Below are 27730 nucleotides of genomic sequence, written 5' to 3'. Positions count from 1 at the left end.
AGGAGATACCTAGAGGCTTCAGGGGAAGGTTGTAGATGCTGGGAAACAAATTCTTCTTGCAATAGTGTGTTAAGTCCAAGAGGATGCGACCTTTGCCTGGTGTGGAAAGAGAGGAAAACGCTGGGGCTGCAGCCAGTTCTGCTGGATGAGGAGGGAGAGGAATCAGTGCCATGTCAGGAGGAGCTGGGACCGACGCGGTGGAACTGCTGCTCACCTGAAGCCAGCAGGCGTCACGCCAGCGTGCGTAGGCATGGACAAGCGCCTTGGTCTTCCTCCCCACTGGGTGAGGAGGAGGAATGGTCCCCTGCCAAATAGCTTTGTGAACGGTGCCCCCTCGTCACTGCCCCGTTCCATTGCAAAGGCACCGTCCACGTGAAGGGGAAGTCAAATGGCCAGCAGCATCCAAAGCTGCTGGGTTGTAAAAGTCCAAGCTTTGAAACATCATTGCTGCTTTGCCCTTTTGTTTTGTGTTTTTCTGTCTTTCTCCGATGCTGCTAATTTAAGCCTGTGTATTATGGGCTATATTCAGGTGATATGTCTGTATTGACCGTGTTTGAGGAATTCCACTGTATCAAGCTTTTTTAGTAGTTACAGCAGCAAATCCAGTGTCCTGTTCTCACTGAGCTCAGTGACGCCCTTTTTGCTTTGAGTGTAGGATCTGTTCCTGTGTGAGGTTATATTTTTAATTAAAAGCTGAAAACAGGAGGCAGCATCCTTTGGAGGAAGGCTTTGTATGTGACTGGCTTAATGAGTGGCCAGATGAGCAGTATTATAGTTCAGTTCCTAGGTAAAATAACACCACTGTAGCCGTGGGTTGGAAACCTCTAGAGGCAAAACCATCTGAATGAGATGATAAGTGGCAGTGGCAGGAGAGTGGCAGGTCTTCATCTCGCCCTGCTTTGTGCTGCTCCGTCTGCAGAAAAGCGGCAAAGTGGGAAAGACAGAATGGAAAGCTTTGCAAGAGAGATACAGTTCTTTGCACTCAATTCTTACGTGTTGCCCTAGGGCTACCGCTAAGTAGTGCTGAGTACTAGTATTAAGCAGTGTTAAATCCTCCTGCTTAGGAGGAGAATGGCTTGATTCTTATACCTCTTACCTCTTCTTTCGGGAAGAGGAGCAGGGCAAGGGTGTGGGAGCCCGAAAAACAATTGTATTTTTCAATTTATTTTTTAATGCCTGTTTTCTTGGTGTGATCCAGAATATTTTCCTGGTGGAGCTATGGAACAGATATGAAGCCGATGCTGCTCTGTTTGTTCATAGGTTTATTTTTGAGCTTGCATTTATGGACATCTGTCTTAATGTAAATCACAGCCTTGCCGATGGCAGCCTTGTTTGGAGAAATCTCGTGTTTGAGGACACGTTCTTCTGTGTGTTGGTGGAAAAGCTGGCTGAGACCAGAAGCAGACTGTCAGACACCGAGACGGGACACTGGTGACATGATTGAGTGTAGATCAGAAACTCAGCCATCTTGCTGGTAAGAAATACTGATTCCGAAGGAAAGCCAAGACTCCAGACTTGCTCCGGACCCCTCGTATTATTGAAAACCACGTGCTTTTGTTGAGAAAAGGGGTTGGGGCTGGAAAGGCAGTAAGAGCATTAGAAAATAACTGGAAAAATGAGTTCAGGCTGTGTAATGAGTTCAGCCGCATTGCTGGGGCTGGGAGGAGAGCGCTGAGCAAACCCGTGATTGTTTCTTTCTGTCTTAAATGTAACGTGTCTTCAAACTGGGAAACCTGCAAATGTATTAAGGAAACTGCCTTTGAGGACACATTCTTGCCATGCTGGAAGTTTCTCTGCAGATTGACCGTGCAACCTGTGCTTCTTCAGACAGTAGCTGAAAGCAGCACATCCTCCATTTTTAGGTATGAAGCCAAAAAGGACAATTTTGGTCTCCTTGCCTGAGCCCTCCAAGACTTTCTACGTTTCTGTGTCAAACTAAATTTCAATTTTGATCTGCCACATTAATTTTACAACTGTATTTACAAAAGCATCAAACCTAGAATTAAAATGTCACATTGTGGAGAATTTGTTACATTCTTCAGAGATGAATTATTTTACCATTGAAAGAGATCATACCTTTTTTTTTCCCTAAGTCTGAAATTTCCCAATTTCAGTTTCTACATACTATGGTAAATATTTTTTCTGATAGATTTTAAAAGCCAAACCTGCGAAATGCTTCCACTTCAGTATTTCTGTGTAGTGATCATTTTATGTTATATTTAGCCTTCCTTTCAATAAATTAAATAGATTGAGCACTTAGATCTTACTCTACAGAGCATGAAAACAGCATTGAATCAGCGAAGTTTCTCTAGCACCTATGACACAAAGAGATAAGGTTCCTCAAACGGAAGGGATTACTTAGCAACTTGCATGAGCTTTTTCTTGTATTTGTTCTTGCCTTTATTTTACTAACCCAGTTTATTTCAAAACACGGGATTTCTGCAATTTAATTGAATCCCAGGTATGTCATCAGAAAGTAACTTGACACAAATCACAAAAAAGTTAATTGTCTATTAAATAAGAGCCATCATTCACCATTGTCTAGCAGGATCTGAAATGAATATACTGATATTACTTATGTATATAGTGTAATCTCCTGGTTAACATAAATGACTATTTTAGTACAGATGATAATTAGCTGCAAATCAACTTAGCAGAGCATTCCCGACCTATGGGAATTGAGTAACCAAAGAGCACAGATGAAAAAGCAAGGTTTAAAAACAGTTATTTAAATGAAAATTCCCTGCTTGTTGGTTTAAATCACAATTAATTTTTTTACTTTAAATCACTTGAACTTATTCTATCCCACGCTGCGAAAAATCTGTCCCCCTTCTCATTTTGTATACTTGCTTACATTCCTCCTTGATACCTGACAGTATGTCACACAGCACTGACCCAGCAGCGTTCACTTCATTACATGGCTCTACTGGATTTTTCTTTTCCTTTGTTTTTTAACCCTAAATCATCAACTCAATCCTTGTGGGTCCCTTCTGACTCAGGACATTCTATGATGCTCTGCTTTATTGCAGGCAGAAGGTGATGGGAAAACCTTCTGTAGAATCACAGAATCAACTGGGTTGGAAAAGACCTCAGAGATCATCAAGTCCAACCCTTGGTCCAACTCCAGTCCATTGACTAGAATATTGATTACAATTAGGAGAAGGGGGTCAAGAGAAAGATTTGAGGACCAATCGTGAGCGGTCTATTTAATTTTCAATGTAAATCATTTTTCTGTAATGTTCCTCTGACGTAATTGCAAAACTAAGAAGACTTGATAGTTTGGAGTCACAAATAGGATTTGAACCAAGTAGGGCACAGAAAATGAATAGCCCACCTAACTTCATCGTCCTAGTCACATGAAATATAAGTAGTATTCAAGCAATATATTCTATGGTATGCTTGATTATTAACCTTCTCTTCTGTTTAATCATCTAAAGTAATACCAGTAACTCAGGGATACTTTTAAAATATGATTTTTATCTTGACAGCTGTACTTTCTTTGAAAACACAGCAAGACCTTATCTGTCCATATCTTCCAATGTGGTGATCTCATTGTAAATTAAATATGTGTAAGGTTTTAGCTAGGTTTAAAGTCCTGGGAGATGAATTTAGAATCTGTTTTAATGGAAATACTAGTCTTGCTCAAGGACTTCCAAGATACATTGCAATAAACAAGCCAAGATGAAATAAAAGCAAAGAACAAAGATCATTCTTACGTGCTAGAGCACCAGCTTATTAAAAGATTAGCTTAAGTCTGATATCAAACAATTTAAGATTTGCTTAACTAACTTTACTTAAGTCTGTAAGATAATAAAACTGATGGCTGTGGAAACTGCCCCGTGTGTTTGAGATGTCAGGGAAGTCATTGTATTTCAGGCAGGACGGAGTCCCAGTCCATAGCAGGACACCAGATTTGTGATACGTACGTGCAGGGGAATATTGGAAGTGCTCTGTTGTAACTTGTTCTGGTTTGTCTTGGTTTCAGTTACTCTGCTGCCGTTTGCTGTTTGGTACTAATATCACCTCAGTGTCGTGCGTGAAGTCTGAAGGCTTTTTTTGTGTATGGTGTCAAAACACATTTGAGTTCATAAATAACCTGTGTGTACCTTCTACAGGGAGAATCTCAGGTATTAAAACCAGAGCAGGTATGAGAGGGTCAGTGGACTGCAGGCATTTCAAAAAATGGGTTTGTACCTTTTTGTAAAACTTGGCCAAAAGGAGGAAGGAAAATTGTAAACAGGATCACAGCTACAGAAATCTCTGCATTGAATTCGAAAGGAAGGAGATTTGGTTGTAAAACATACCTCTAGCTTTCTAATAAAACAGAAATATCCCTTGAACAGGATGTCTATATCCAAACCAAATTAAGTCTTAATACTGAAAAAGTATACTTTAGCAAGTCAGAAAGGTCAAGGTTCGTGACATCAAATCATGGATCGCGGCTGGCAGACCACCTCTGTAATTTCCATGGGAATAACTAAAGAAAACTGAGCAAAGAAAATGTCTGCAACAACTGGGACATAGCTTATAAAAAAACCCACCACCACTAAAAGCCAGATGTCCCAGAAGAATACTCTCAAGTGTAGAAGGAGGCAGACGGGGATGGGCTTTGTCAATTTTTCTAATAAGTCAGTCAACTCCTCATAGCAAAAAGCCGGTTAATGCAATATGGAATAGTTTAAAAGTCAATTAATATTTTGAAACTAAACAGCAAGCCTTTTTGCAAGGGGATACTAGCCGGAGTAAATAAAAATACTTTCAAGTGTCACTTTTACAAAAAACATGGATGTGGTATGGTTTTTAGTGTATAACCAGACATAAGGACCTCCCACTCAAACTAAGGGCACCAAATTCAGCTTAAAAATACAGAAGATGGAGGAAAATATTGCTTCAATTAATATTACAAAATTTAATGAAGTTGTGGAGACATTGTCTCGAAAAAAAAAAGCTTGTATTAGCTAAGCCTTCAGTGAGTGAAAGAACAAAATAACTGTTAGGGAACAAAATAGTAATGAAAAGAAGAAGTGTCAGTACAAAATGGTTAGGTTGAGATCTGTGGAAAAAAGATAATGCACATTAGAAAGAAGATCAAATTAAAAACCAAAAGCGTGTGTCCCACAGAATGCATCGGCAGAGTGATGTGTGGAGTGAAACCTGGGGAATACGGCGTGTGCTGCAAAATGCAGATGCATCCATTGCGTTGTTGAGATGGATGTTGAAAGAGCTCAGACCAAGTGGCTGGGAAGCTCAGCCTTATAGCTTTATAGCTATATAGCTTTATAGCCACAGATTGGAATAAAAATGTTCCTGCTTATGTTGGATTATAATTCAGAACTGATCACAAAGTGTGGACTCTAGGCTGTGAAGGTGAGGAAATAAGTTTTTCTGTGTGTGAGAAGGTGCGCTGTAAAATAAGACAACACCCCTGTTCTTGGCTGGCTTTGGCTTTCCCTTGATAAATAGGTCTGGAGGTGGCTGAAAGGTGGTTGTCAGCAAACATGCTTTAAATACAGCTGACAAAGGAGAAATGTAGGAAGCCAATGGCATCAGGTGTAAATATGTGTGATTTTTGAGGGCGTTGGATTGGGATTGTTTCAGCAAGCTTCCTGCAGCTCTCACAGGGTTGTACATGAACCTCTTTGCAAAGCAGGCTTAGGGAAAAAAAACAGGAAAGAAGTTAAAAAGAACAAGAATGTCACTGTCACCATGACAAGTTTCAGGCTTCTAATAGCAAGCCACTTAAAGTGAGTCAGTTATAGGTATTCTTATGTACATATTTAGGAAGTAGGAGATTATGATGATGAAGTAGGAAAGTGAATTGTATGAGGACGGTCTTAATTGCACACTGCAAGGTAATAACAGGCTGTGAAATCTTAAGAACTCAAATATAGCTCTGGGTTCTTTTGCGAACACATAGGGGACGGAGTGGTGAGCGCTCAGCGTGCCACCCACCGAGAAATAATAAATAGGGTGGGGGAGACGTGAGCCGTGGGGAAACACAAGGGCAGCGCTTTGAGCAGACCTGCGGTTGTTTGTTATCCGCGGTGAAACCCTGCCTGGCGAGGTGAGAGCTTCTCTATAAACCGGTGATTAAAGGGAAGAGGTATCTAATTTGGGATTAAGAGAAGAGTCACCGAAGAATTTAATAGTAAAAACAGTTGCTAGAGCAGCTGTTTCAACACAGCTCATACAATTGGCAGCCACACAGCTTCCATTTCATAAGTTGGTGACATATTTGATTTCTCTGCACAGAAGTCTCTTAAACACATATCAGGAGAATATTCTGAATTCTCGATGGTTTTGTCCAACTTTCTTTGCCCATATATTCACCTAAGGCTTTCACATTCCTCTTCGACTGTGACACTTCAGAAAATAATGCTTTGGATATGTTGATCCAGGTTAAATAACTCCTCATACTGCAAGAAATGCAGAAGCTCGTACGACCCTGATCCAGAACCACCACAATCCATGGATGTGTTCCTACCCATTGCAGTCAGCAGTCGGTTCAGACTGATATGTGATCGCTGGTAGAGCATATGCCTTCATTTCTCTGCTGTCTGCATCTGTCTGGTAGTAATTTGATAAACTCTGATTAGGATATTTTTTCCCTGGGAGCTCTGCCCACCGATGTTCACAGTCCAAATCTCTCCATACTTTGGAGATTCTGGAAATAGGAATGTATCTTTGCCTGCTGTGCTCATCTCCACCCCATCTTATCTTACCACAGATATATGGGAAGTAAAAGTAGGACTTAAAAATGAACGTAACGCAAGGTTGTTGCAGACATTCAGATCACTAGCGGTTATGGACCAGTAACTTTAAGAGCAAGCATGGAGCTAAAGCTCCTGTTGTACCCTGTTAAAGAAAATTAATTCCTGCTTTCTTAAGAATCTTTACCCTCATCTCCAGGCTTGGAAAAGATTGCATTGTTCTAGCATTTAATAGTTATGTAAATTAGCACTAATTTTGTCATTTACCACCTGTACAAAATTTTCTACTAGAACAGTTCTTTAAAATGTGGCATAAACAAAGCACAAGATGCACAGTGATGCCGCTCGCTCTTTGATGCTTATTTGGGAAAATCTGCATAAGCTATTGAGCATCTTTAGCACAGGTAAAGGTGTTGTGGCTGTGCCAAAAGCATGCCAGCAAAACTTTGTAGGCATTAAATAGTACATGGGCGACTGGTCAGACTTTCAGCAAGCTGTATCTCGGAAATGTATTGAATATCATCATGCATATGCTAAAAACCACATCTTTACAGTGATGGTAGTGCCTTTGCTGTACTCAAAAACTGCCAAACGTAACTTAATCTGGCTATAGAGATATTGACAGGACTCATACCTTCTGCTGGGTTTTGTCTGGTGTCGGTGCGGCCTCCACCGGTTCTGAGCAAGCAGATGCCATCCTAAAGCGGTTTGAATAAATATTAGTTTTAAAGAGTTATTCTGCTCCAATTACCCATTCGATGAGGGGTAAAATGTTAGGGGAGGGGGCACCTGAGGATCTCTCTGCTTCAGGCCTCTTGCCCAACAGGATTCATTTAAATGTTGGAGCAGGGGTGAGGTGAGGAGTCATGTAAACTGGAAGCTGTTCCTCAAGTCGCCGTCCTCTCTCTGCACACCCAGTAATTGGTATCTCATACACTTGAAACAGCTGAAAAAACAGAGCAGAACATGCAAACACATAGGCGGGAAGCAAGAGGAGTGTGTTAACTTTAATAGAAAGTGAATTACTGCCATTTTTGTTCCACTCCAGGTGTAATTCAGCAAGGAGATTGGATCTGTGCATTAGATAGTCTGAGACAGCAGCTTGGAAATTGGCAGCTGGTTCCAGCCAAGGTTGGAGAGAGAGGGCAGTAAATGTGTGAACAAAACCCAGCCCAGGTTATCAAGTAAAACCCCAAGCCAACGGGGGTGCTTGGATATTGAGTAGCTGGCACTTTTCTTCATTTAAAGAAGAAAAATAGCCTTTGTTTTCCAGGTGAAGGTAAGTACTTTGAGAGCAGTCTTTTATAGATCATGGCAAAATCTGGCAAACAAATCCAATCTCAGCAGGATTTCACAGTTGAAAATCCATGTGAATGGCTTTTTGCTTGGATCTAGGTGTTAGCGTACTGTTGTACACACGCTGTGTCATCAGCTTTTGGTCCCTCATTTGGCATTTTTGTTATTAATTTTGGCTTGGTCTGAGATGCTGTGCTTTAAGGAAATGGAGTATATCTTTACTGAGAACGGAAATGTCTTCAGTATGAGAAGAATGTGATTTTAGGAGCATGGTATGGTCACAGTTTTTCCCTTTGTTTTGCTTTCTTTAAGAGGTAATAGAGGTATGTTCTTGAACTGAAATCAAATGGTGCAAAATGAGTAAGACATAGTAACACACAGGTTCTGGTAGTCCTCTAATTAGCTTGTAGGGGTCTCTGAAGCCATCTGGGTTTCTCACTGAGTAGGGAATTAGGCTGAGTTTACCCGTGCTGGTCGCGAGCATTTTTACACAGCCGCTTCTTTGCCCACTGCACCACGCGTTACGGCAGAAGGCACAGAGCAGGTCGGTTTGAAATGAAAGGGAATTAAAAAGAAACAACAAGACCAATTAGTCAGTTGAAATGGAGTTGGGGTTTACGACTTGAATTTTTAGGCCCAGATCCATCAGAGCACTTAAGCACCTGCTTTACCTTGAATATATTTTGCTTTTCAATAGCAGTCATTTGCTTGGCTATTGGAGGCCTCCAGGAAATCTAGACTTAAAATTGCATTGTAAAATGTGAGGGGAGGATGGCAGACAGTCAGTGGTAATTAGAGAAATTTCACTTTTTTGCTGCCTGCGTTTTCTGCGGTTTAAATAACGCCTCCTTAATGTTGCCTTAATCAGTGCTTTTTGTTAAATATCCTGTAAACAATATCAAGAAAGTTTTTTTTTAATGAATAATCTGACTTTGAGGAGACTTGTTACTGATCAAAACTTGAAATCTCTTCAGTATTATTGAGGGGAATAAAAACCTTAATGTCATTTTGGTTTGATTTCTTTGTGTGAAGGGCTGACAGCTCTCCCTTCTCTCTCGTCACCAAACAACTGAAGAAAGCTCTGTTATTGAGAGATTACTGCAGTGGTCCTTGGTCTTCCAGAGATTTCATCAGAAACATTTCATTTTTAATGGACAACAGAAAATGTTCAGCTGTCTATTATTACGCTTCTTTGTACACAGTCTAAAAATATAAATGGAAATTATAATTACATCTGGAATGCTGGGTCCCAGCTGAAATCACTTTAATCCCAATGTGCAAGAAAAAAATCAATACAGAACCTTTAACCCTGGTCTTTTCCTCCTTAGACATTTCATTTTCTGTTGCACTAGTTTATGCCACAAGTTTTGTAAGTTTTTAAGGGACTTTCTGACTTAGAAACTGGAATGTTCTTGAGTAATAGTTTATGTTGTAGCTGCTTGATAGGATATGAAATTTCTCCCTTTTACTTTTTGATCATGAAAAGAAATGAGGTGTTGCGAAGTTCTGTTAAAGAAAATCTCATTTTACTGGAAGTAAAATTACACATATTTTTGTTAGAGAGAAATCAAACTCAGCATTAAAGATTTAACATGGAGGTTTGGAAAAGTCATTATTCTCAACTCACCACAGGCTCTCTACTATATTGTGCTTTTTTCCCATGGGATTCAAATAGTAGGTCTGCCAAGGTTAACTATTATGGTTTTTTATTTTTTTATGTCAGCGTCTGTAAGTACAGACATGCCATCAAGTGTTTTGTGTTTCTGAAACCTGCATCTTTCTGCAAACCCAGAATTAGACCAATAGTTGCTGTGTTTTGGTTGAGCTTCTGGGGAGGAGAGGTTGCTTATATGCTGTAAGACCTCTGGAAACTGCTCATTGCCGACTAACTGCAGCTTCCTCTGAAGCATCTGGTTCTGGTAACAAAGATGTGATGCTGCAATTTAGGGCATGTTCTGCTACATTGCCCCACTTGCCTTGCTATTAGTAATGGTAGGTATAACATCCATGTAGGAGAGGGGTATTAATTCATCTGGTAGAATGTCTCATTTCTTAGTGGTGGCATATGTGTATGGCTCTCTAGATCATGAGCACTACAAGTGAAAAATAAGTTAACTGCATTTTGATCACTCTTTTTTTCTGAACACCTGAAAGACACAATTGAAAAGGAATGTCTCCACGTGGAGTGAGGCATTTCAGCAACCCACATCTCATACTCGAGCTATTTATCTGCTGTCCGAGGCTGTCAGGCCTTAACTTCCTGACTTCATTTCAGGATACAGATGTCTCATTCTCTCCCTGCCCTCTCCTCCCCTTTCAGATACCATTCTCCTATACAAGAGCCTGATCCAAAGCTCATTGAAATGCTTCCATTGACATCCAGAGGCTTTGGCTGAGGCCGGGTGAGTCTGGGGCACGAAGTTCCTCATCGCATCGAGTGATTCTCTCGTCTCAGTCTGGTATCCAGGCAGAGCAGAGATCTCTCTTCATCTTTTGTTCCCTCTGCAAGGTGTCTTGATGATTTTTTTAATGAACTTGCCACTTCAAGTCTATCACACACCACACAATCTGAAAATACTTAGAACGATACCGTACTAGTGACCTTTATTGTTCATTAGTGAATCAGCTGCCTAGCTTATTGTGGCTTTAAATGAGCTATATAAATTGGTTGTTATTTTCAATTATGGTTCCCTTGATTTGAACATACTAGAGCAAAGATAATTGTTTGATTGATTCATTATGTAAAAGATTGTTTCAGGTTAGAGAGTGTTTTCATTTATTTTTTTTCCCCAGCCAAACTGACATGCTGTCTGGAATCTTTGCCAGGTTCTTACCAGGTTCAGATTGGGAAATGCTGTTGTTTCTCCTGTTCTCACTGATAGCACGTAATAGCCTTCCTGGGCAGAGTAGGGTCTCCTCTCTGATTCTGGTTCTGTTCCTTATAATGGAAGTTGAAATTACTGACAGCATCATGTCTTGCACATGAGACTCTACCACATGTGTTAGTCTTTGACACATGATGGATGTATGTGTTCAAACAAAATTAAAGCCTGTACCTGGTGGTGCTGTGCAAAGCCTCTCTTCATCTCAATAGTGGCTTGCCTCTATCTTCCAACCACTGTGCTGTCACCTCTGTGAGGTATCACTAATTCCCAGCTGGTGGGCTCGCTTTCCCATTGCGCATGGACACAGTGTTTCAGTCTGTCTTTAAGCAGTTTTTTTCCTGCCCTCTGCTATGTGCTCTGTCTTCCAGCTTCAGCATCCTCATGTCTTCTGTTCTAGGTACATGACTAAGCTGATATGACTGTGTTGCCACAGGCTGTGCTTGCTCTTTCTAGAAGGTTGCTGTTTTCCAATAACTTTGCTGTTGCAAATTTTATCTTGTCATCTGGCATGCAGCATAGCGTGCAGATGGTGAAGAAGAAATTTGTTCAGAAGCTACATATCTCCTGTATTACAAGTGTTGGGGCTGATGCACATAGTTCTGGGATATTGATGATTGCACCCGTTCTCAAAGAGCAAAGGATGCCCAGGGATCATGCTTTATGCACGGTGCTGCCCAAGACCATGAATGTATGGAAGAAATTCACATAGATCTGATGACATCTCACATCGTCTTGGACTCCTTGCAGGCACTGCCAGGGCTGCTGCTGCTGGGGAAGAAAGCAAAGAAGAGAACAGTAGCCAGGCCAGGAGGGAAAAGTGGCAAAAAAATGTGGTGGGAGCCTTGGGCTCCAGGAAATCAAACCTGGGCCTTGTGGAGGGAGGCAAGGACAGCGGAGGATGTGGCTTCTTGCCCTCCTCTCATCCCCAGCCTAACATGATGTGCGCTGGCTTCCAGATTTGCTTTTCTTAAAGAAACTAAGTCCAGCAAATGAAAAGTGAAAGGGGCAGAAATGACCACAGAAGTGCATGAAGATCAGCAGTTATGTCATCTTCATCTGTAGATGGACCACATAGCTGGTGTATATCTGTAGGCGTTAAAGTTAGTGCCGTATATATGAGTAAAAACTGTATCGGTGCCCATAAGGCTGGGTTACAGCGGTTGGGAGCTGTCTTGCGTGTTTTCTCTGCTGTGTGGTTCAGGTCTCAAAGCACCGTTACAGTGATGTATTTGGTATGGGTGCCGTGCGTGTGTCACTCACACACAGCTGCTCTGCAGGGCATGTTGAGGGGGTGTTTGAGGAACCAAGCAGATTCACGGCTGTGTCTCACCTCTCCGGAATCTGCTTCTGCTACCAGAAGCTGGTGTGCTAAACCCTTCTCATCTGAGCAAGTCAGCAGCCTGTCCCAGGCAGCTGCCTCAGAGAATGGCAGGGATTCTGTAAATAAAGGAAACAATTGAATGATAAGTTCACACTTCAGCACACTGCTTAACAACCTGATAAAAGTTAATTACATACAGTATTTTTAAATGCAGCAACAGGGAGATAACTAATGCTGAGATGGAGCACAGGAACTTAGACAGCAGGACTGGAAGTTAACCTCTTACTGCCCATGTCCCTGAAGAGAGCAGCGGCCAGCAGCTCTGATTCTCACCAGGTTTGAACACACACTGGCCAGAAGTGACTCGGGGCCATCCCTGCAGTGTTTCTGCAGCCACAGGTAGGGGTGGGGTGAGTCACAGAGTCATTTCAGTTGGAAGAAACCCTCAGGATCTTCAAGTCCAACCATAACCTAACCAACTCTAGCACTAAACCATGTCCATAAGAACCTCATCATAATGCCTTTTAAACCCCTCCAGGGATGGTGACTCCAACACTGCCCTGGGCAGCCTGTTGAATGCCCAACAGCATTATAAGTTGGGGAATGACGTATTAGAGAGCAGTGTAGGGGAAAAGGACCTGGGGGTCCTGGGGACAGCAGGATGACCATGAGCCAGCACTGGGCCCTTGTGGCCAGGAAGGCCAATGGTACCTGGGGTGTATTAGAAGGGGGTGGTCAGTAGGTCAGAGAGGTTCTCCTGCCCCTCTACTCTGCCCTGGGGAGACCACACCTGGAATATTGTGTCCAGTTGTGGCCCCTCAGTTCCAGAAGGACAGGGAACTGCTGGAGAGAGTCCAGTGCAGGGCAACGAAGATGATTAAGGGAGTGGAGCATCTCCCGTGTGAGGAAAGGCTGAGGGAGCTGGGGCTCTTTAGCTTTGAGGAGACTGATGGGTGACCTTATTAATGTTTCCAAATACATAAAGGGTGAGTGTCAGGAGGATGGAACCAGGCTCTTCTCGGTGACAACCGGTGGTAGGACAAGGGGTGATGGGTATAAACTGGAACACAGGAGGTTCCACTTAAATATGAGAAGAAACTTCTTCTCAGTGAGGGTGGCAGAGCCTGGCCCAGGCTGCCCAGGGGGGTTGTGGAGTCTCCTTCTCTGCAGACATTCCAACCCACCTGGACACCTTCCTGTGTAACCTCATCTGGGTGTTCCTGCTCCATGGGGGGATTGCACTGCATGAGCTTTTGAGGTCCCTTCCAATCCCTGACATTCTGTGACAACCCTTTCCCTGAAGAATTTTTTCCTAATATCTAATATAGACCTCCCCTGGTGCAACTTGAGGCCATTTCCTCTTGTTGCATCACTTGTTACTTGGGAGAAGAGACCAACCCCCTCCATGCTACAACCTCCTTTCAGGTAGTTGTAGACAGTGATAAGGTCTCCCCTCAGCCTCCTGTTCTCCAGGCTGAACAGCCCCAGCTCCCTCAGCTGCTCATCGCCAGCTTCATCGCCTCCTCTGCACTCCCTAATACTTCAACTTGCAGGGCCCTGCTTTGACAGAGCAACCGGTGTGTGCCGGCGGGTGGGAAACATAGGGTAATAAAGCAAGGGTCGTCTTCACACAAGCAGCAGGTAGAGCACGTCCAGCCGGCGGTTGCTCCATTGCCGCAGCTGCGCTGCTGTTGGTGTAACTGTAGAAGCTCAGAAGGAAGGAGCCAGCATAAACACAGCTGGAACGGGCTGCATTGCGGGGCGCTCGCGGCCGTCTGCGAGCCACAGCAGCTGCAGCCAGCGCTACCGCTCTTCGGGCACCGGGTGCGACGTTTCCGCCTCTCCCAGCCCAGTGGGATTTAGGGGTTTGACCCTTGTTATTTAAAGCTCGACTTCAGGACGTCTGCTGTCAGAGCACCCGCAAAGTTTGTGACTTAATGCAGACCTAATTAACTGATTTGCCTATCCAAACCTGGAGATTTACACACTTCTGTAGAGGCAGCTGTAAAGTTATAACTTCAGCTGTTTATCATGCCCTGAGACTTTAAATCTCAATTATTAAAGGTGGTGCTTAATGGCTGGCTGGAAAAGGGGTGGTTACCAGAGTGTTAATGGAGTGCGGCAAGCCAGGAAATCTATAATCTAATGCCTGTATAGAAATGAATGGTTATAACAAAAGAAAATATAAGGGGGGAGGATATACTTCCAGGCTGTTAGTGCTGTTTAGGAGCAAATTGGTACATGAGCAGTAGGGGAACAATGGTGACTGAAACACTGCCTGAAGAAAGAAATAAGAGCCTCTTGTTTTTAAGGTCCCTCTTGCCGTTGTTCTCCTCAGGATCTTGAGCTTTGTCTGTGTTGCAAAGGGGGAAAAACACGCGACAGTGAGTTTAACAGAATGTCTGGACCCAGAAAGAAATGAAATGGAGGGAAAAATAACCAGCTACAATCAGTTTCCAAAATCATTTTCCTTTTTTATTGAAGCATGGTTTTACTAGTGTGCCATCGGAGGCAGAGTTGACAGCCATGCTTCATCATGGCAGTGGGAGAAAACACTGCAACGAATGTTATAATTTAAATGAGAAATGCTTAAAAAAAAAAAAAAAAGCCTAAAAGCTTGGTAATGACATTAATAACCACTTCTTGGAGGTTTTTACTAGCCCACTAAAGATCAGGCAGAATGTTAAGATCCCAGCAGCTGAACAGTAAAGACCTGGTCCCAGGTTGTTATTACTTAGGAAGATTCTTTTAATGACTTCTGTTATTTGTTGAAAATCATTTGTACAGCACAGCTGAATAACCACCATGCTTGAAATTCATTCCACGTGAAAAATGAGAACAGAATTTGGGTTTGTGTGTCTTTGAAAGTGCTTTCCAGCAGCGGCATGGAGAGCAGGGCTGCTGTGCATGGGGAGGGGGCTCCTCCTGGCACCCGAGCCCTGTGCTTGTTTCCTTCTGAAGAAGAATTCTGACTTTGGCAACAGAATTTCTTCTAAATCAAACGTAAATCTCCTGAACCACCACAGGACTTTTAGTTTCTACCCTAATAGCCTCCAAAAAGCAGAGACCTGCAGCAGAGGTTAGGGCGGGGCAAAGAGATCTGGATATTATTTCGGGCTTTCGTGCTGCTGCTGTGCTGGGGCCGGCGTTGGTCTCACCTCTCTGCATCTCTCTCCTTCTCATTGCTTGCCTGCTCTTGAGTGAAGGAGCTCTTGCTGGCTTAAGATGCATACGCCCTTTAAAAAGCAGTTTTCTCCCCTCCAATGTAACTTGGCTGGCGTAATCTCAGAAATGTGACGCAAGAGACCAAAGGTCAGGAACTCTTTTAGTCGATAGGAAGAGCTTTCGGCCCCTGCTGATGTGCAAAACAAAAGACCAAGGGGACCTTAAAATCTCCTCCAGTTCTCTCCCTGACAGAGCATGGGGGTTCCTGAGCAACAAGCATGACTGCTTAGCATTGAGAGTGGGTTACCAATGCCAAGAGGTTAATGACTCACACGGTATTATGTTGTGTTGAATAATGAGTAACATATGAAATGACACATGTTGTAATGACTCGCTACTTAAAGTACCAATCTCCTTAAGATCCCTTTAAGCTTGAAGAGATCACAGAATAGCGATGTCTTGTTCAATAGGTGCTACTTTATTTTATGCCTCCTGGTAGAAGAGATGTACCATGCCTGAGAGCATATGAACAAAACAAGTGGGGAATTGAGTAGGAAGGATTATTGGGCTAGTTGTTTTGAATGCTTGTTGGGCATTTATAGAGTCGCCGGCTAGCATATTCAGGGTTTTGTTGCTGTCAATTCGAGGGGTTTAATCCTGATTATTGCAGTTCCTAGATGTGTAGGTTGGATTAAGGGAAGGAAGGAAAGAAAGGGGAGCTTTGCCTGCAGGATGGGATTATCAGAAGCTGGTCTGAGATCTGCTGTGGAAAATAAACTAATGCTGGAGCAAAGGAGCAGAACAATGGTTTATGGCTTTGTTACTGATGGGAGGGGGGTTAATTAAATGGCACTCTGTGACATAGTTTGCTCCACTGGGGATTGAGAACCATCAGTTTGTTTGCATGCAAAATAGACCACTCATGCTGTCATAAGAAATCTTCTATAATCTTGTAGTAAAGTTTTAAACCTGTCAGACTACTGTTTTCTGTCTTACTGTTGTTTCTGCATACCGCTTCTCTGCATGGAAGGCTAGGCTCTGACTAAACTTTATGCTTGTCTTAGAGGTGGGAAGCCTAAATGTCTTATGTTGCTAAGAACTGTCCACTAGAGTAATATAAACATGTCCATGCACTTACCTTCTGGGATTGTGGTGCTTTTGCTGTTTGTTTCTAAATATTCCAAGCCCTAGTACTGTGGAGAGAGAAAAACTATGCATATCAACTCTTACATTCAGGCTAGTCAAGGCCACTATTAAACTTGGCAAAACTGCATGCAAGGCAAGAGAACCAGGCCTGCCTGCGTTGCATCTGAAATGTCCTCTTGCTTGAATTTCAAACAACCGTGTATGGCTCCCTCCTGCTCCCAATCCAAAACAAACATGAATTCTTTAAAAAGGGGAGAGAGATTTTTGTGCTCTTTCCCCCTGCTCCCAGTAACGCAGGTCATGAAATGATCATTATTTTTATGGGTCTGCAAAGCCTATAGAAGTCAAAACTATGTAATATACATTGCAGAGTGTTCTGCTAATCCAGTCCAACCGCAGTCGTGCCTGGCCCGGGGATGAGGGTCTGGTAACTGGAAACCTGACACTGAAGGAATTCCAAACACAGACCCCAAACTAAAAACAGCTCTCTCCGCCTGGCATGTGCTACATGAGAGCCAGGGGTTGTATTCATTTACGTTATCTGATTTTTTAGCCCTGCATTGTTGATAAAAGAAGAGAAGAAAGCACCTCCACCAGCTCAGCCCATAAATAATCTGTGTGTGGTGTGTTTGAGGTTAGTATGACATTGCTAGACATCTGCCTTCTTCTGAGAGCTACAAACCCCTCTTGCAGACAGCAGCCACTGAGCACTTCTTGTGCTGCAGATTCTTCCAGCGCTAAGATACCAAATTTGATTTCCTGTGGCTTTTTAAATGCAAACCCCATCATTAGGTATAGGAAGTATTGGTCTGAAACAGCAAAGTATTTGTTATAGGAGTATCTCACCTATTAAGATACAGAGACAGACTTTAATGAAGTTCAGAGTTATGCAATGATTTTTTGAAACCTGCAGTGATTTTTAAAATATCTATATATTTTTTTAAAGTTATGTGCACATTGAATATTAAACAACAGAAGTTCTTAGTGCCACTGACTAGAAACAGCACTGCAGTATCTTTAATGCTGTGTTTGGAGAGACAGGGACTACCTGGTCTTTTCAGCCACTTGTTTTCAGTGGATGTTGAGAAGAGCTTTCTATAGACACAGTGTAATGTACTTGATACTGTAAGATTGTTTGTTTGCATAATTCAATTCTTACATCTGCTTCTCCTTTCTTCTTTAAAAGTAGATGCTCCTGGCTGGGAACAAACAGCCTGCTATCATGGTGCATACAATAGAGCTCTTCAGTGAGAATTTGGACACAGATAGGACCTTGTTGCTTTCTCCTGTTCTTTAATCACAGCCTGAGCTGTGTGATGCCATCACCCAGAGTCTCTGTATGTCTTGCTTAGACATGAAAGAGACTGCAGCCAAATGTGGGCTTTCCATTTGCCACTTAGTCTGTGGCTGTCTTTGAAGTTTATTTCAAGAAGTACTCCCTGACAAAGTAAGAAGGCAGTTTTTCATGTGAGATTATATCCCTTGCAAAATATTCCCTCAGCAGTGAGGAGACAGTGATGTAAGAAGAGAGCATTCCCTTCCTTGCTTTTTACCAGGTACTAGGAGGGTGACCTCTGTGATTCTCCCCATAAAACAGAGGCAAGAAAAACTCTCTGTCATGATGAAATACAAACCCCCAACATGATGTGGCACAGCGTGAACAGCCAGACCGTCATTTTGCTTTCCTTTCCTTTTAGATAACCCAAGCATGTGTCTCATGGCTGATGTTAAAGGTGACCTGCAAATGGGGGTTAACAGTGAAACACAGTAAACCTGAAATGAAATGCGTTTCTTCTGGTTGTTTTTTGAAGCGTCAGATATTTAGGCCAGTCTACGCTGTGAGATTCTCCAAAACTGAAGAATTACTGAAATGGGGGCTTAAAAAAAAATGGGAGCTGCAGAAAGCAAAAAAAAAAACAGTTAGATATTTGAGACTGACAGATAACCATTTGACTTCAATAACCGAATTACACTTAGGTTAAAAGAAGCCCTTTTTAAGTATTCTGAATCCTTTGGTTCAGCTTTAAATAAACCCAGAAGCTCTTAAAAATTCTGCAGCAAAGCCAGAATATATTAGATTTTATATCCTTTGTGCTTGGAAGGTAAATAAAGCAAGGATAGAAAAACAAACTACTTCAAGCTTTACTTGTTATAGAAAAAAATAACAACATATCTACTGTTAATTGAGCATCAGTCACAAGTTACCTGCTTTATTTGGACAAGGCTACTTTGTGCTCTTGAAGCTCAGAATGGATCGCAGTTCTTACCTGGTTAATCATTTAGAAGAAAATCCAGTAGAGCTGCTAACCAGCATATGAAGGATGTTTGCAGCTACCTCTGCATGTGATCTATAATTTCGCTGCAGGGCAAGGTCAGATTTCACTTATTTCACTTCCTTACAATAAAATGAACATTTTAAGGGGCACCTTACCCATGACATTTTTGGAGAGTGCGTTTTCACACTGTCCCACCGGTTTCATTGCTTTCTTGAACCTGGTGCTGCTGCTTCCACTGCTTCCTTCAGCAGCAGCTTCTGCTTTTAGACCCACACCAGTGATGCATCTTCCAGTGGGAGCCAGCAGAGCCGAACTATCAGCAAAAACCACGTTTGAGCTCTGAGATCAGTTCCATCCAGGGATGTTGTGTCAGCTTCCCTACCTTCTGTCTGCCATTAATTTCACTGGACCACCAGGTCAAACAACTGGCCAGAAATCTGGAAAACAGCTGACGGTCCGAGCAGCTCCTGCTCAGCATGTCCTCTCAGAGGGCACGCTCCTGGCCCGGTCCTTTGGAGTGGCTGGACCTGCTTGACCCAATTTGTGAATTTTTGATCACTCCCCTGGGTCATTGATTTTCCACTTGAGGTTATTGTTTTGACCCCCAAACCGTGGGTCACTTGGGAGGTGTGATTTGGCCCTGTGAACTCTGAACTCATCGGGAGCCAACAAAAACAGTGACAGAGGGGAGAATTTCATTAGAGCCTCCTCGGAGGTGGCAACGTCTGCCGAGTGAAAAGGCAGCGGTTGTTTTGCTTCTTGCAGAAACAAGCGGAGCATCTGCAAGGGGCTGCCAGGGAAAACGTGTTTGGTTTGAGATGTTGTGGCAATTTCTTTAAGGATAGACAACGGCACATGCTTTTACACGATGAGCTATCAAGTGAAAACGGTTTTGCTTTGGAGGAGCCCTGCTCTTCCTGCTGGGAACCACCCCCAGTGTCCCAGACTTACTCCTGATGTGACAACATCTCTACAGCCAGAGCCTGGTATCTGCATGTGTTTCTTCTACCTTAAAAAGATTGACTTTCTGGTGGTCAATTTAACACACTTGAGGAGGGAAGGGCTGTTTTTTTCCTGTATTTTAAGAGTTATCAGGTGGAGGTTCATGCCAGAGGCTCACGGAGACTCCCCAGGCTGGTTGGTTGCCCTGTGAGCAGCTCCCCAAGCACAGACTTCGCTGGGCTTGGCTGGTAGGTGGGGAAGAATGAATCCTCAGGATGGTAACTTGGCTTCAACATGCAGCACTGGTCATAAAAGGGAAGAAAAATGTCATTGTAGCGTGTGTATGTGCACACATAATGCCCATTGGGATGACCAGGGGAGGTGAGCTGGGGAGCGCGGTGCAGCCACGAGGATGTTTTCCGCTAAATTTCCCCCTGGTTATGCTGCCCCGGGGGCAGCCTTTGGGGCAGTTACCAGATTTTCACAAGGTTTTACACATGCGAGAGTTCTGGTAATTATTGGTTAGATCATTGCTTGTGTTATTGCCAAGGCTGCTAAAAAAACCTCACATACCTTCTGTCTTGCTGGGGCTTTCCTAAAGGATCCCCGTGGAGTGAATTCAAGCCTTGTCTGCGTGTACAAGCTCTCCTCCCAGCTGTTAAGCCCTGACTCGGGAAGATGCTCCAGAATGATACCACCTATGGGTGCTTCACCCTCAGAGAAGGGATGAGAGCGATCAGCTTACATATTTCTTTATTTTTTTAATTTTTTTTTTAAAGAAAGCTTTGTCCTTCCTGCATGTTCCTTTCTGCAGTTTGCCTACACAACTGGAGATGGTATGAGCTGTAAGGTGGATTTTGCTCTGTGGCGCAGGTGACAGCAATGAAGGCTCGATGGCACAAGCTCAAGCAGCTTGGGTGCACGCCCCAGGTCTGGCACGCTCGTGCTTTGATTGCCCAGGCTCATCGTCACTGTGCAGTTTTAGGTGAAAACTACCTGAATGCACAACGCTCTGCACAGTCACAGCAGTGGCAGCGGTGTCACACTGTCTCCTACAACGGGATCGGCCGAGCTTTCCTGGAAACAGCTCTTTTGGCTGTTTCCCCTTCTTTTCCTGCAGCAGCCAGACCTCTGATGTGAGTTGAGGGATGAGCTGTGTGCTGAAGGCTCGCTAAATGATGCTGCTGGCTCAGTCCCATTCTCAAGAGTCGTTTTGGTATCAATTAATCCTGAATTTGTTATTTTAGAGTAATCGATTTTGCAGTTAGAGCTCTGTCCAAAAGCTACCTGGCTCTTCAGTGAATTCTGGATCAGGTTCCAAGCTCAGTCGCTTTTTAATGTGATCCACAAGAATTTTGTTGATTATAGCTGCTGATGACGACATCTTATAAAAATATAATATACAGGATTTTGAGCATTATCCTTACATTAAAAGGCGGCGGGTGTAGGTTTGACATTTGTTCCTGTTGGTTTGCTGCTTGACACAAAGCAGTTCCTACCATCGCAGAAGCGTTTTGTGATTGGGAGCGCGTTTTTGCACACAGAGGAATTAAAAGCTGAGTGTGATGGGGCTGACTAGCGAACAGGTCTTCTAATAGAAATACACAGAGCAGCTCTTTGAGCTGCTGTGGAAATGAGGCTTTGTCGCAAGGTGTAGGTGTGTGAGCAGAGACAGCAGTTGTCTCGGTACATGCGGTTAAGAGTCCTTTTAGTGTCTCAGAGGGTGGCTTCAGGCCCTTCAGCACTTTGTCTGGACTGTCTCACCAGGTGGGGAAGGCCATGAGTGCCTGTCTTTTATAATGTTCTGTTTTTAAAGCAAAAAGTCTCTGGGGAGCATAGGGTCCTAAAAGTCCAAGGCCTGGAATTCTTCCTTTTGCTCTTTCCATTTTAAACAGGAAACATTTGCACTAAGTTATTCCAGGGGGAGAATTGTAGGTTCATTTCAAGGCAGATAATGTTTGTTCGTTGCCTATGTCCGTGATTTACCCCATGGGCTTAAGCGAGTGCAGCAGAAAACCACATGTTTTGGTTTACTTCATGCAAAACAAATTCCAGTGGAGTGTGGAAGCCCAGATTAAGAAAGGGGGACCACGCTTGTGAAACCTCTGCGTGAACAAAAGAGAGGCATTGACGGATTGCGAACACCTGATCTGTTGTACCAGAATGATGACTTTTTTAATAAATCTATGCAAAGGATATTTAAACAGTTGATGAGTTCAGTCCCAAAGCCACAGAGCAAGTGTAATTGATTTATACTTTCAGCCCCTGTTTTGGGTCAAAACCCCGCTGTCTTCCTTCAGCTCTCGCTCACGGAGAAGCTTGCTCTGCAGTCAATGGGAGTTTTGCCCAAAGTGCAAAGACATTTGCAATCAGACTGGCAAAGACTCCTAATTGAGTTGAACTTTTGGGGATGCTCTGGTGACATGTCTGTAAGAACAATTATTTTTGCCATTTTAAAAGTATTGCTAGTTAACCTGTACTAGGGAAAAATATCAGTGCTTCATTAGTGCAAATCATGGAATTAAGATGCAGAAAGCTACAGAGAGGGCTCCATGGCACATCCTCAGGGATGACTTGTTCACATGTTGCGTTTCGCATGAACTAGAGCTTATCAAATCCATACTGATGCAGACAAGTTACAGGGCCGTTGTAATATCAGGCCTTCTAGATCACAGGAGTTGTTGGGTTTTTTTTAATCCCATTGGCAGCTTGCCCATTAAACACAGGTATTGTAGCCTGACATCCCTGGTGTTTCTTCCAGGAGCTCCAGTTTCTGCAGCTATGGTGTTTGGAAAGTTTTACAGTCTGACATGTTAGGAGAAAAAAATAGTAGTAAATGGCTTGGAAAGCACGAATATTTGTGCATGTAAAGCTTATGGGATTTGCAGACTTGCAGACCCAACTCATCTGTTTATCCTCAGGCTAGATAAGACTCAGTCAAACATGCATTGTTTAAAGGACCTTTGTTTCCATTATGGCAAATGGATCACAGGAGGCTGGCTGACTTTGGGAACCGAAGGGCTCCAGTGCTCCCCCATTGTAAAAGGGCTGTGATGTGCGCTGGACCCTTCCTCCAGCCTCCTGGGTGTCACAGACTTCTGTAGCGTGCAGGTGGGAGGCTTGTTATCCTTCAGAAGCTCTTTTGATTCATCTGGACCTGTCATGCTTGAGGTGGCATTTCCTTTCCCAAAGTAAACATAGATTGTGAGTACAATAATGTGTCGCTGGGCTTGTAGACTGCCTTTTTATGTGCTTTATTATGTTTTTCCTCCTCAGGCGTGGACCTGCAGAGCCACTGGAATATTTAACAGGGCCACGAGTAATATACAAAGAGAGAGATCTTCCGTTCTACCAAGGAGGGCAGCCTGTTGTCCACCCATCAAAGGGGAACTACATCCGCGCACCAGACACCAGAGTGGCAGAACTGAGGTACCCCCAGTACTACCCAGCCCAGCCCATCACAAACCAGCATAAAGGACCCCTCCGACAGGACGTGCCGCCTTCCCCTCCTCCATCCCACCGAGCACCAGCTTATAGTGAAATTGTCCGGCACCGTGGAACCAGTCCAGACCAGTACCAGTACAGGCAACAGGATCCCAGGCAGAAGAACCCCATAACTGCAGCTGTATAGCCGCACACTGAACTTACCAGCACGGCCTGGGGAGAATCCCGTCGGACATCATCCTTGTAGAGTTGTTCCCAAGCGTAGCTGCCTGTAAGAATGGCACACGAGACCTGGAGTCGTTCTTACTGAGCTGGGCTCAGCGTAGGTGCTTTCTAACAGGCGGACTAAAGCCATGTGAGGTACGATGTGTTTTGAGTATGTGAGGTACCAGACAGTTGAGTATTTTTTAATCCCTTTTAAAAATAGAAAGTGGCTGCTGGAAATGAAGCGCAACACTTAATACACCTCAGGGCTATTTACTGAATCCAGTTACACCTATAGAGTACGTAGCTGTCTGTATAAGGGCAGTGGTGACACCAGAGTTTACTTCAGAGTGCTGCTGTAGAGCAATTACGTGAGAACACAGCATACAGTGTGGACATCATGCAGAGCTGGGGATCTTGTGTAATCCAGTGCTGTGATCCCAAGTCGACAACGGACTGCCGCCGAGGCAGCGGCCACATTCCAGGCACGTTCAGACCAGCAACTCTGTGATTTAAGGATGCTGCAGTTCCAGATTTGTAATCTGGCCTCTGTCTTCCTCTTCCCGTTTGGTGGTGGCAGCATTTATCTCGTAGCCTTCATTTTTCACAGTTTGTATAACGAGATTCTCCTCTCATTGCACCTGCTGCATTTGAAGTAAGGCAGAAAGCTTTGTCTGCCACACTTGGGCAGCCAGCCACCCGAGAAGTGTGCGTCTGTAGATGTGCGTGTGTGTGCTTGTGTTTCTTAGTTATTATACAGTGTGCGCTCCTTAAACGTGAACCGTGGAGGCAGGATCCTCAGCTGCTGCCAATAAGTGTCGCTCTTGGGGTTTCAGTGGAGCTGGCCTCTGAGAAGTGGCTGAGGAGGTGACCATGGTGGGCACGGACCCCATAATGCACATAATGCACCTGTCGGTGTGGTGACCACCCTCTGTCACCCAAGTGCCAAACTACTCGAGTTCCTGCAGCCAGAGGCCATTATGCCCGTGGAGAAAGGGGATTTTCACAGCAAGGGGTGAGGGAAAGACAAGGACAGCAACGAGGAGAGATGCGGGATGGAGAGGGGACCAGCAGTGCAGCAGAGCCATGGGGGTGCCTACCCGCTCCCTATATATTTTGTGAAGTTAAGTGGCCTTAATTCCTTGACTTCTGCCTTTTTGGAACGTTACTAAGCTGCTTGGGCTCCTCTCATCATGGAGAGACTACGACCTGGCCAAGGATTTCTTTGATGTCTTTTTGACACCTTTGGTATGCGGCAGATTGAAATCACATAGGTCACTTCCCAGGTATTAAATATCACTGGGAAGGTTTGTCCTGCTAGGAGTGTGTCTCTTTAGCGGATATCCCTGGGAAAAGGGCTCGTTAGAGGTGCGTAAGGCTCAGGGCAGGGTGGTTCTGTGCACCGCTGCTTTCCTGAAGCAACATCAGTAGGGAACGGCCCTGATGAGAAGCAGCATTTAATCCCAGCCAGCACTTCTGTACTGCTGTCGCTGGTGAGAGACTGGAACCCGGGGGCACTTGCAGCTGTATGGAACATCTGCATTCACACCCATCTCTCCCAGCTGGGAAGCAGGGCAGAGAAAACAGCTTTGTCAAGGGGGTAGAGGAACATCTCGGTGATCCAGATACAGGGCTGGGTTCCCTGGGGCAGGGGCCGGCACAGCGCTAAGTCCAGTCAGGAGGAAGCATTGGTGGGAGGGAGAGAGGGAGAGGAACGCAGCCGATTACAAAGCGTGTTTGGTTCTTGCTCCATTTCTTTCTGCCCTCTTCCCTAGTAATGTAGGAGGGAAAAACCTCTGGAGGGAGCATTGGGTGTAAAGCTGGATGTCTCTCAGCACCCTCTATAAATAAGGCGCATTCCCCAAGGAAACTCTGCCTGTCGCGTACGTGCTGTACGCAGCCTCGTACTTCTCTCGGAGAGTTTTAGATGCTGTAGGATACTCAGCCAGGACTTGGCAGCCACAGGGTAGCCGCTGGTGTTATGAAGGCCTGCTGAAAGTGAAGCGAAAACAAATTAAAATACTTTCCTTTCCCTCCTTGAAATATAACCACTGATACATTTGATCCAGCTGTAAAGAAACTAATACGTTTGCGACAGTGGCTTTATCAAGCCAGGCCACAATTAGGAGCAGCTCTGAATATAAGCTACTGCCTTTATAAATCACTCTCAACTAACCCTTCAAATGGCATCACAGCACAGTGAACAGAGCTTATTTACAGTATTTCAAGAGCCAGGGCCAAATAAAATCTGGATGGAAACAGCTCCTGGGTTATTTATAGCCTTTGAAGGACCTGCACAATTGTCTCCCCGTAACCTGAATCTCTCCTTAACAGCTCCCCATGACTGCATCGGCTCCACTCGTTTGAGGCAGACAGATCAAACGAACACCACCTGAGCTGTTAATCTTACCCAACAGGTTATTAAATGATGCTTCTGCTGTTAGATCAGTACAGAGCTTCTCCAAAAAAAAAATGAAGTGTTACAAGTATAATATCTGGATGCATCCTACAGGTGAGAAGCTAAGGAAGAAGAACAGTCTGACCTAGCTGAGGGAACAAGACCAAAAAGTATTGCAGAGCATCTCTTCAGTCTCTGGTGCCATTGTTCTGGGAGAAAATTGCCATTTGCTGGTTTAATATCTGGTAGAGGTACAGTATTTTCAAAAGCATAATGTGTAACTACAGTATATATAGTCAGCTTCTCTGCAGTGTAAAATGTATGATTTTAGCACCATATTGTGGAAAAATATGTACCGTGCAGAATTCACGAGGTGCTACAACTGACGGTTGAAAATACACACTTGCAAAATCCAAAAGAGCCGTTAAGTAACAAGTTGTTCTTTTCCCCATATGTCCATATGTTTGGGAAAATCGTGAGCCTGAAACGCTCTTGACACGTAATTGCCTCGCGCTCCCTCATCCAAACGTGCCAGTCCGGTGCTGGGGTTTGCCGCAGGAGCGGCGTGCCATACACATGAGCAGGAGAGGGGACACGGGGGACAAGGGCTGGAAGCTCTGATTTCTTGAGCTGCTTCTGGCGCGGGCCCAGCGGTTGAAAGATGAAGAGACAGAAAAGGAGCCTGTGGATTTTCTGAGTGACCACCCACTAGTGAGCCATGATCTTGGCCTGCAAGCAGACATTACCACTGTGATGCATTATGGTGCAGAAGTCACCCCTCGGATGCATAAAGAAATATCCATTGCCCTTTGTGGGGAAAAAAAAAAAAGGGGTAACTAAGCATTAAAAAAAAAAATGCTTCTGCCTTGAAACAGTGCATGCAGCCCTGAATTCCGATTCACTCCAGCTTCCTGATCTAGAAATAGCTTCACATGCTGCCTAATTTTTTTACAGATGAATTGTGCTACCTCCTCCTCTCCCAGCCGTCACAGATGTGTTTATGAGAGTCGGTGCTGTGAGTGAATCCTGCCCGCTGCTCTGCCAGGGCCACATCCTGACACTGCTCGCAGCAGGGGCTGCTTTGCACTTCCAAATCGCCCTGCACCTCTGCTCTCCCCCCGGCTTGTTCTGCAGAGCCTCGAAGCCTTATGTGCAAATTGGAAGAACTGTTCACTATCTCTGCATAGAAAAGGAGGCTTTATAAGACACCGTTCTGTTGTTGGGGGGGAGAGAGAGGTGTTTGTGACCCTGACAATACCTGTGTGTTTAAGTGAAACTGATTTCAAAATCATGCATGATTGATTTGGGGGGAGAAATTCAACACACACTCTGAGAGGTTTTTTTTCTAGTACCACTTCGAAGTTTTTGATCTTTTGTTACATATGGCTATATAAATCTTACCTGGTTTATTTTGCATTAAAATAAAGGCTTTAACACTATATATGATTATGTGCTTGTATGTTGAGTGTTCCTCTTCTTTGTATCTACAAAGTCATCCCCACCCCTGGATGTGATTTGATATTAGGGGATCATGCACCATCAGGCCGGATCAGAATTGATAAGGTGACGTTGTTTTATAAAAAAGCAAACTAACAGCCATGTGCTGTCTTGTAGAAAAAAGCATCACTGGGTTTAAACTGATTTCTTCTCAAATGTGCATTATCTTCAGGTGTAGAGACAGAAGCGAGAGAGAAGTCCCTTGTTGTCTTGACGAGTTTCAGCTTCGGCAACTGCGTGTTTGTTGCTGAAGTTGCCCAGGCGGTTTCGTCTCATCCTGGAGCCGTTCGCTTGCTGTTGGTAACGCGCGAGCTGTTCCGCGGCCGTGTGGCAGGTACCAGGTCCAACCAGCTGAGGCTGCATTTCACCAAGGCGGCTGCAGCGCTTTCTTGCCAGAGATTTAGGACTCCTTGAAAGTTTTACACAGGTACTTAACTTGAGGTACG

The 27730-nt window shown here is 44.1% G+C and overlaps 1 protein-coding gene across 5 annotated transcripts in view; it reads left to right on the top strand.

Annotated features, from left to right (window-relative positions):
• PARD3B (par-3 family cell polarity regulator beta) overlaps window positions 1–27226 on the top strand; it is a 358197-nt gene extending 330971 nt beyond the window's left edge. For all 5 annotated transcript variants that reach the window (XM_065069463.1, XM_065069461.1, XM_065069460.1 and 2 more), the window contains one exon: window positions 23018–27226. In XM_065069463.1, the coding sequence (XP_064925535.1) occupies window positions 23018–23372 (355 nt within the window). In that variant the 3' untranslated portion in view covers window positions 23373–27226. The remainder of the gene's footprint in view (window positions 1–23017) is intronic.
• The last annotated feature ends 504 nt before the right edge of the window (window positions 27227–27730 follow it).

Source organism: Columba livia, chromosome 7 (genome assembly GCF_036013475.1).
Source record: "Columba livia isolate bColLiv1 breed racing homer chromosome 7, bColLiv1.pat.W.v2, whole genome shotgun sequence".
Classification (NCBI taxonomy): Eukaryota; Metazoa; Chordata; class Aves; order Columbiformes; family Columbidae; genus Columba; species Columba livia.
Note: the sequence above shows the minus strand (reverse complement) of the source record. Positions and strands in the feature narration are given on the sequence as shown.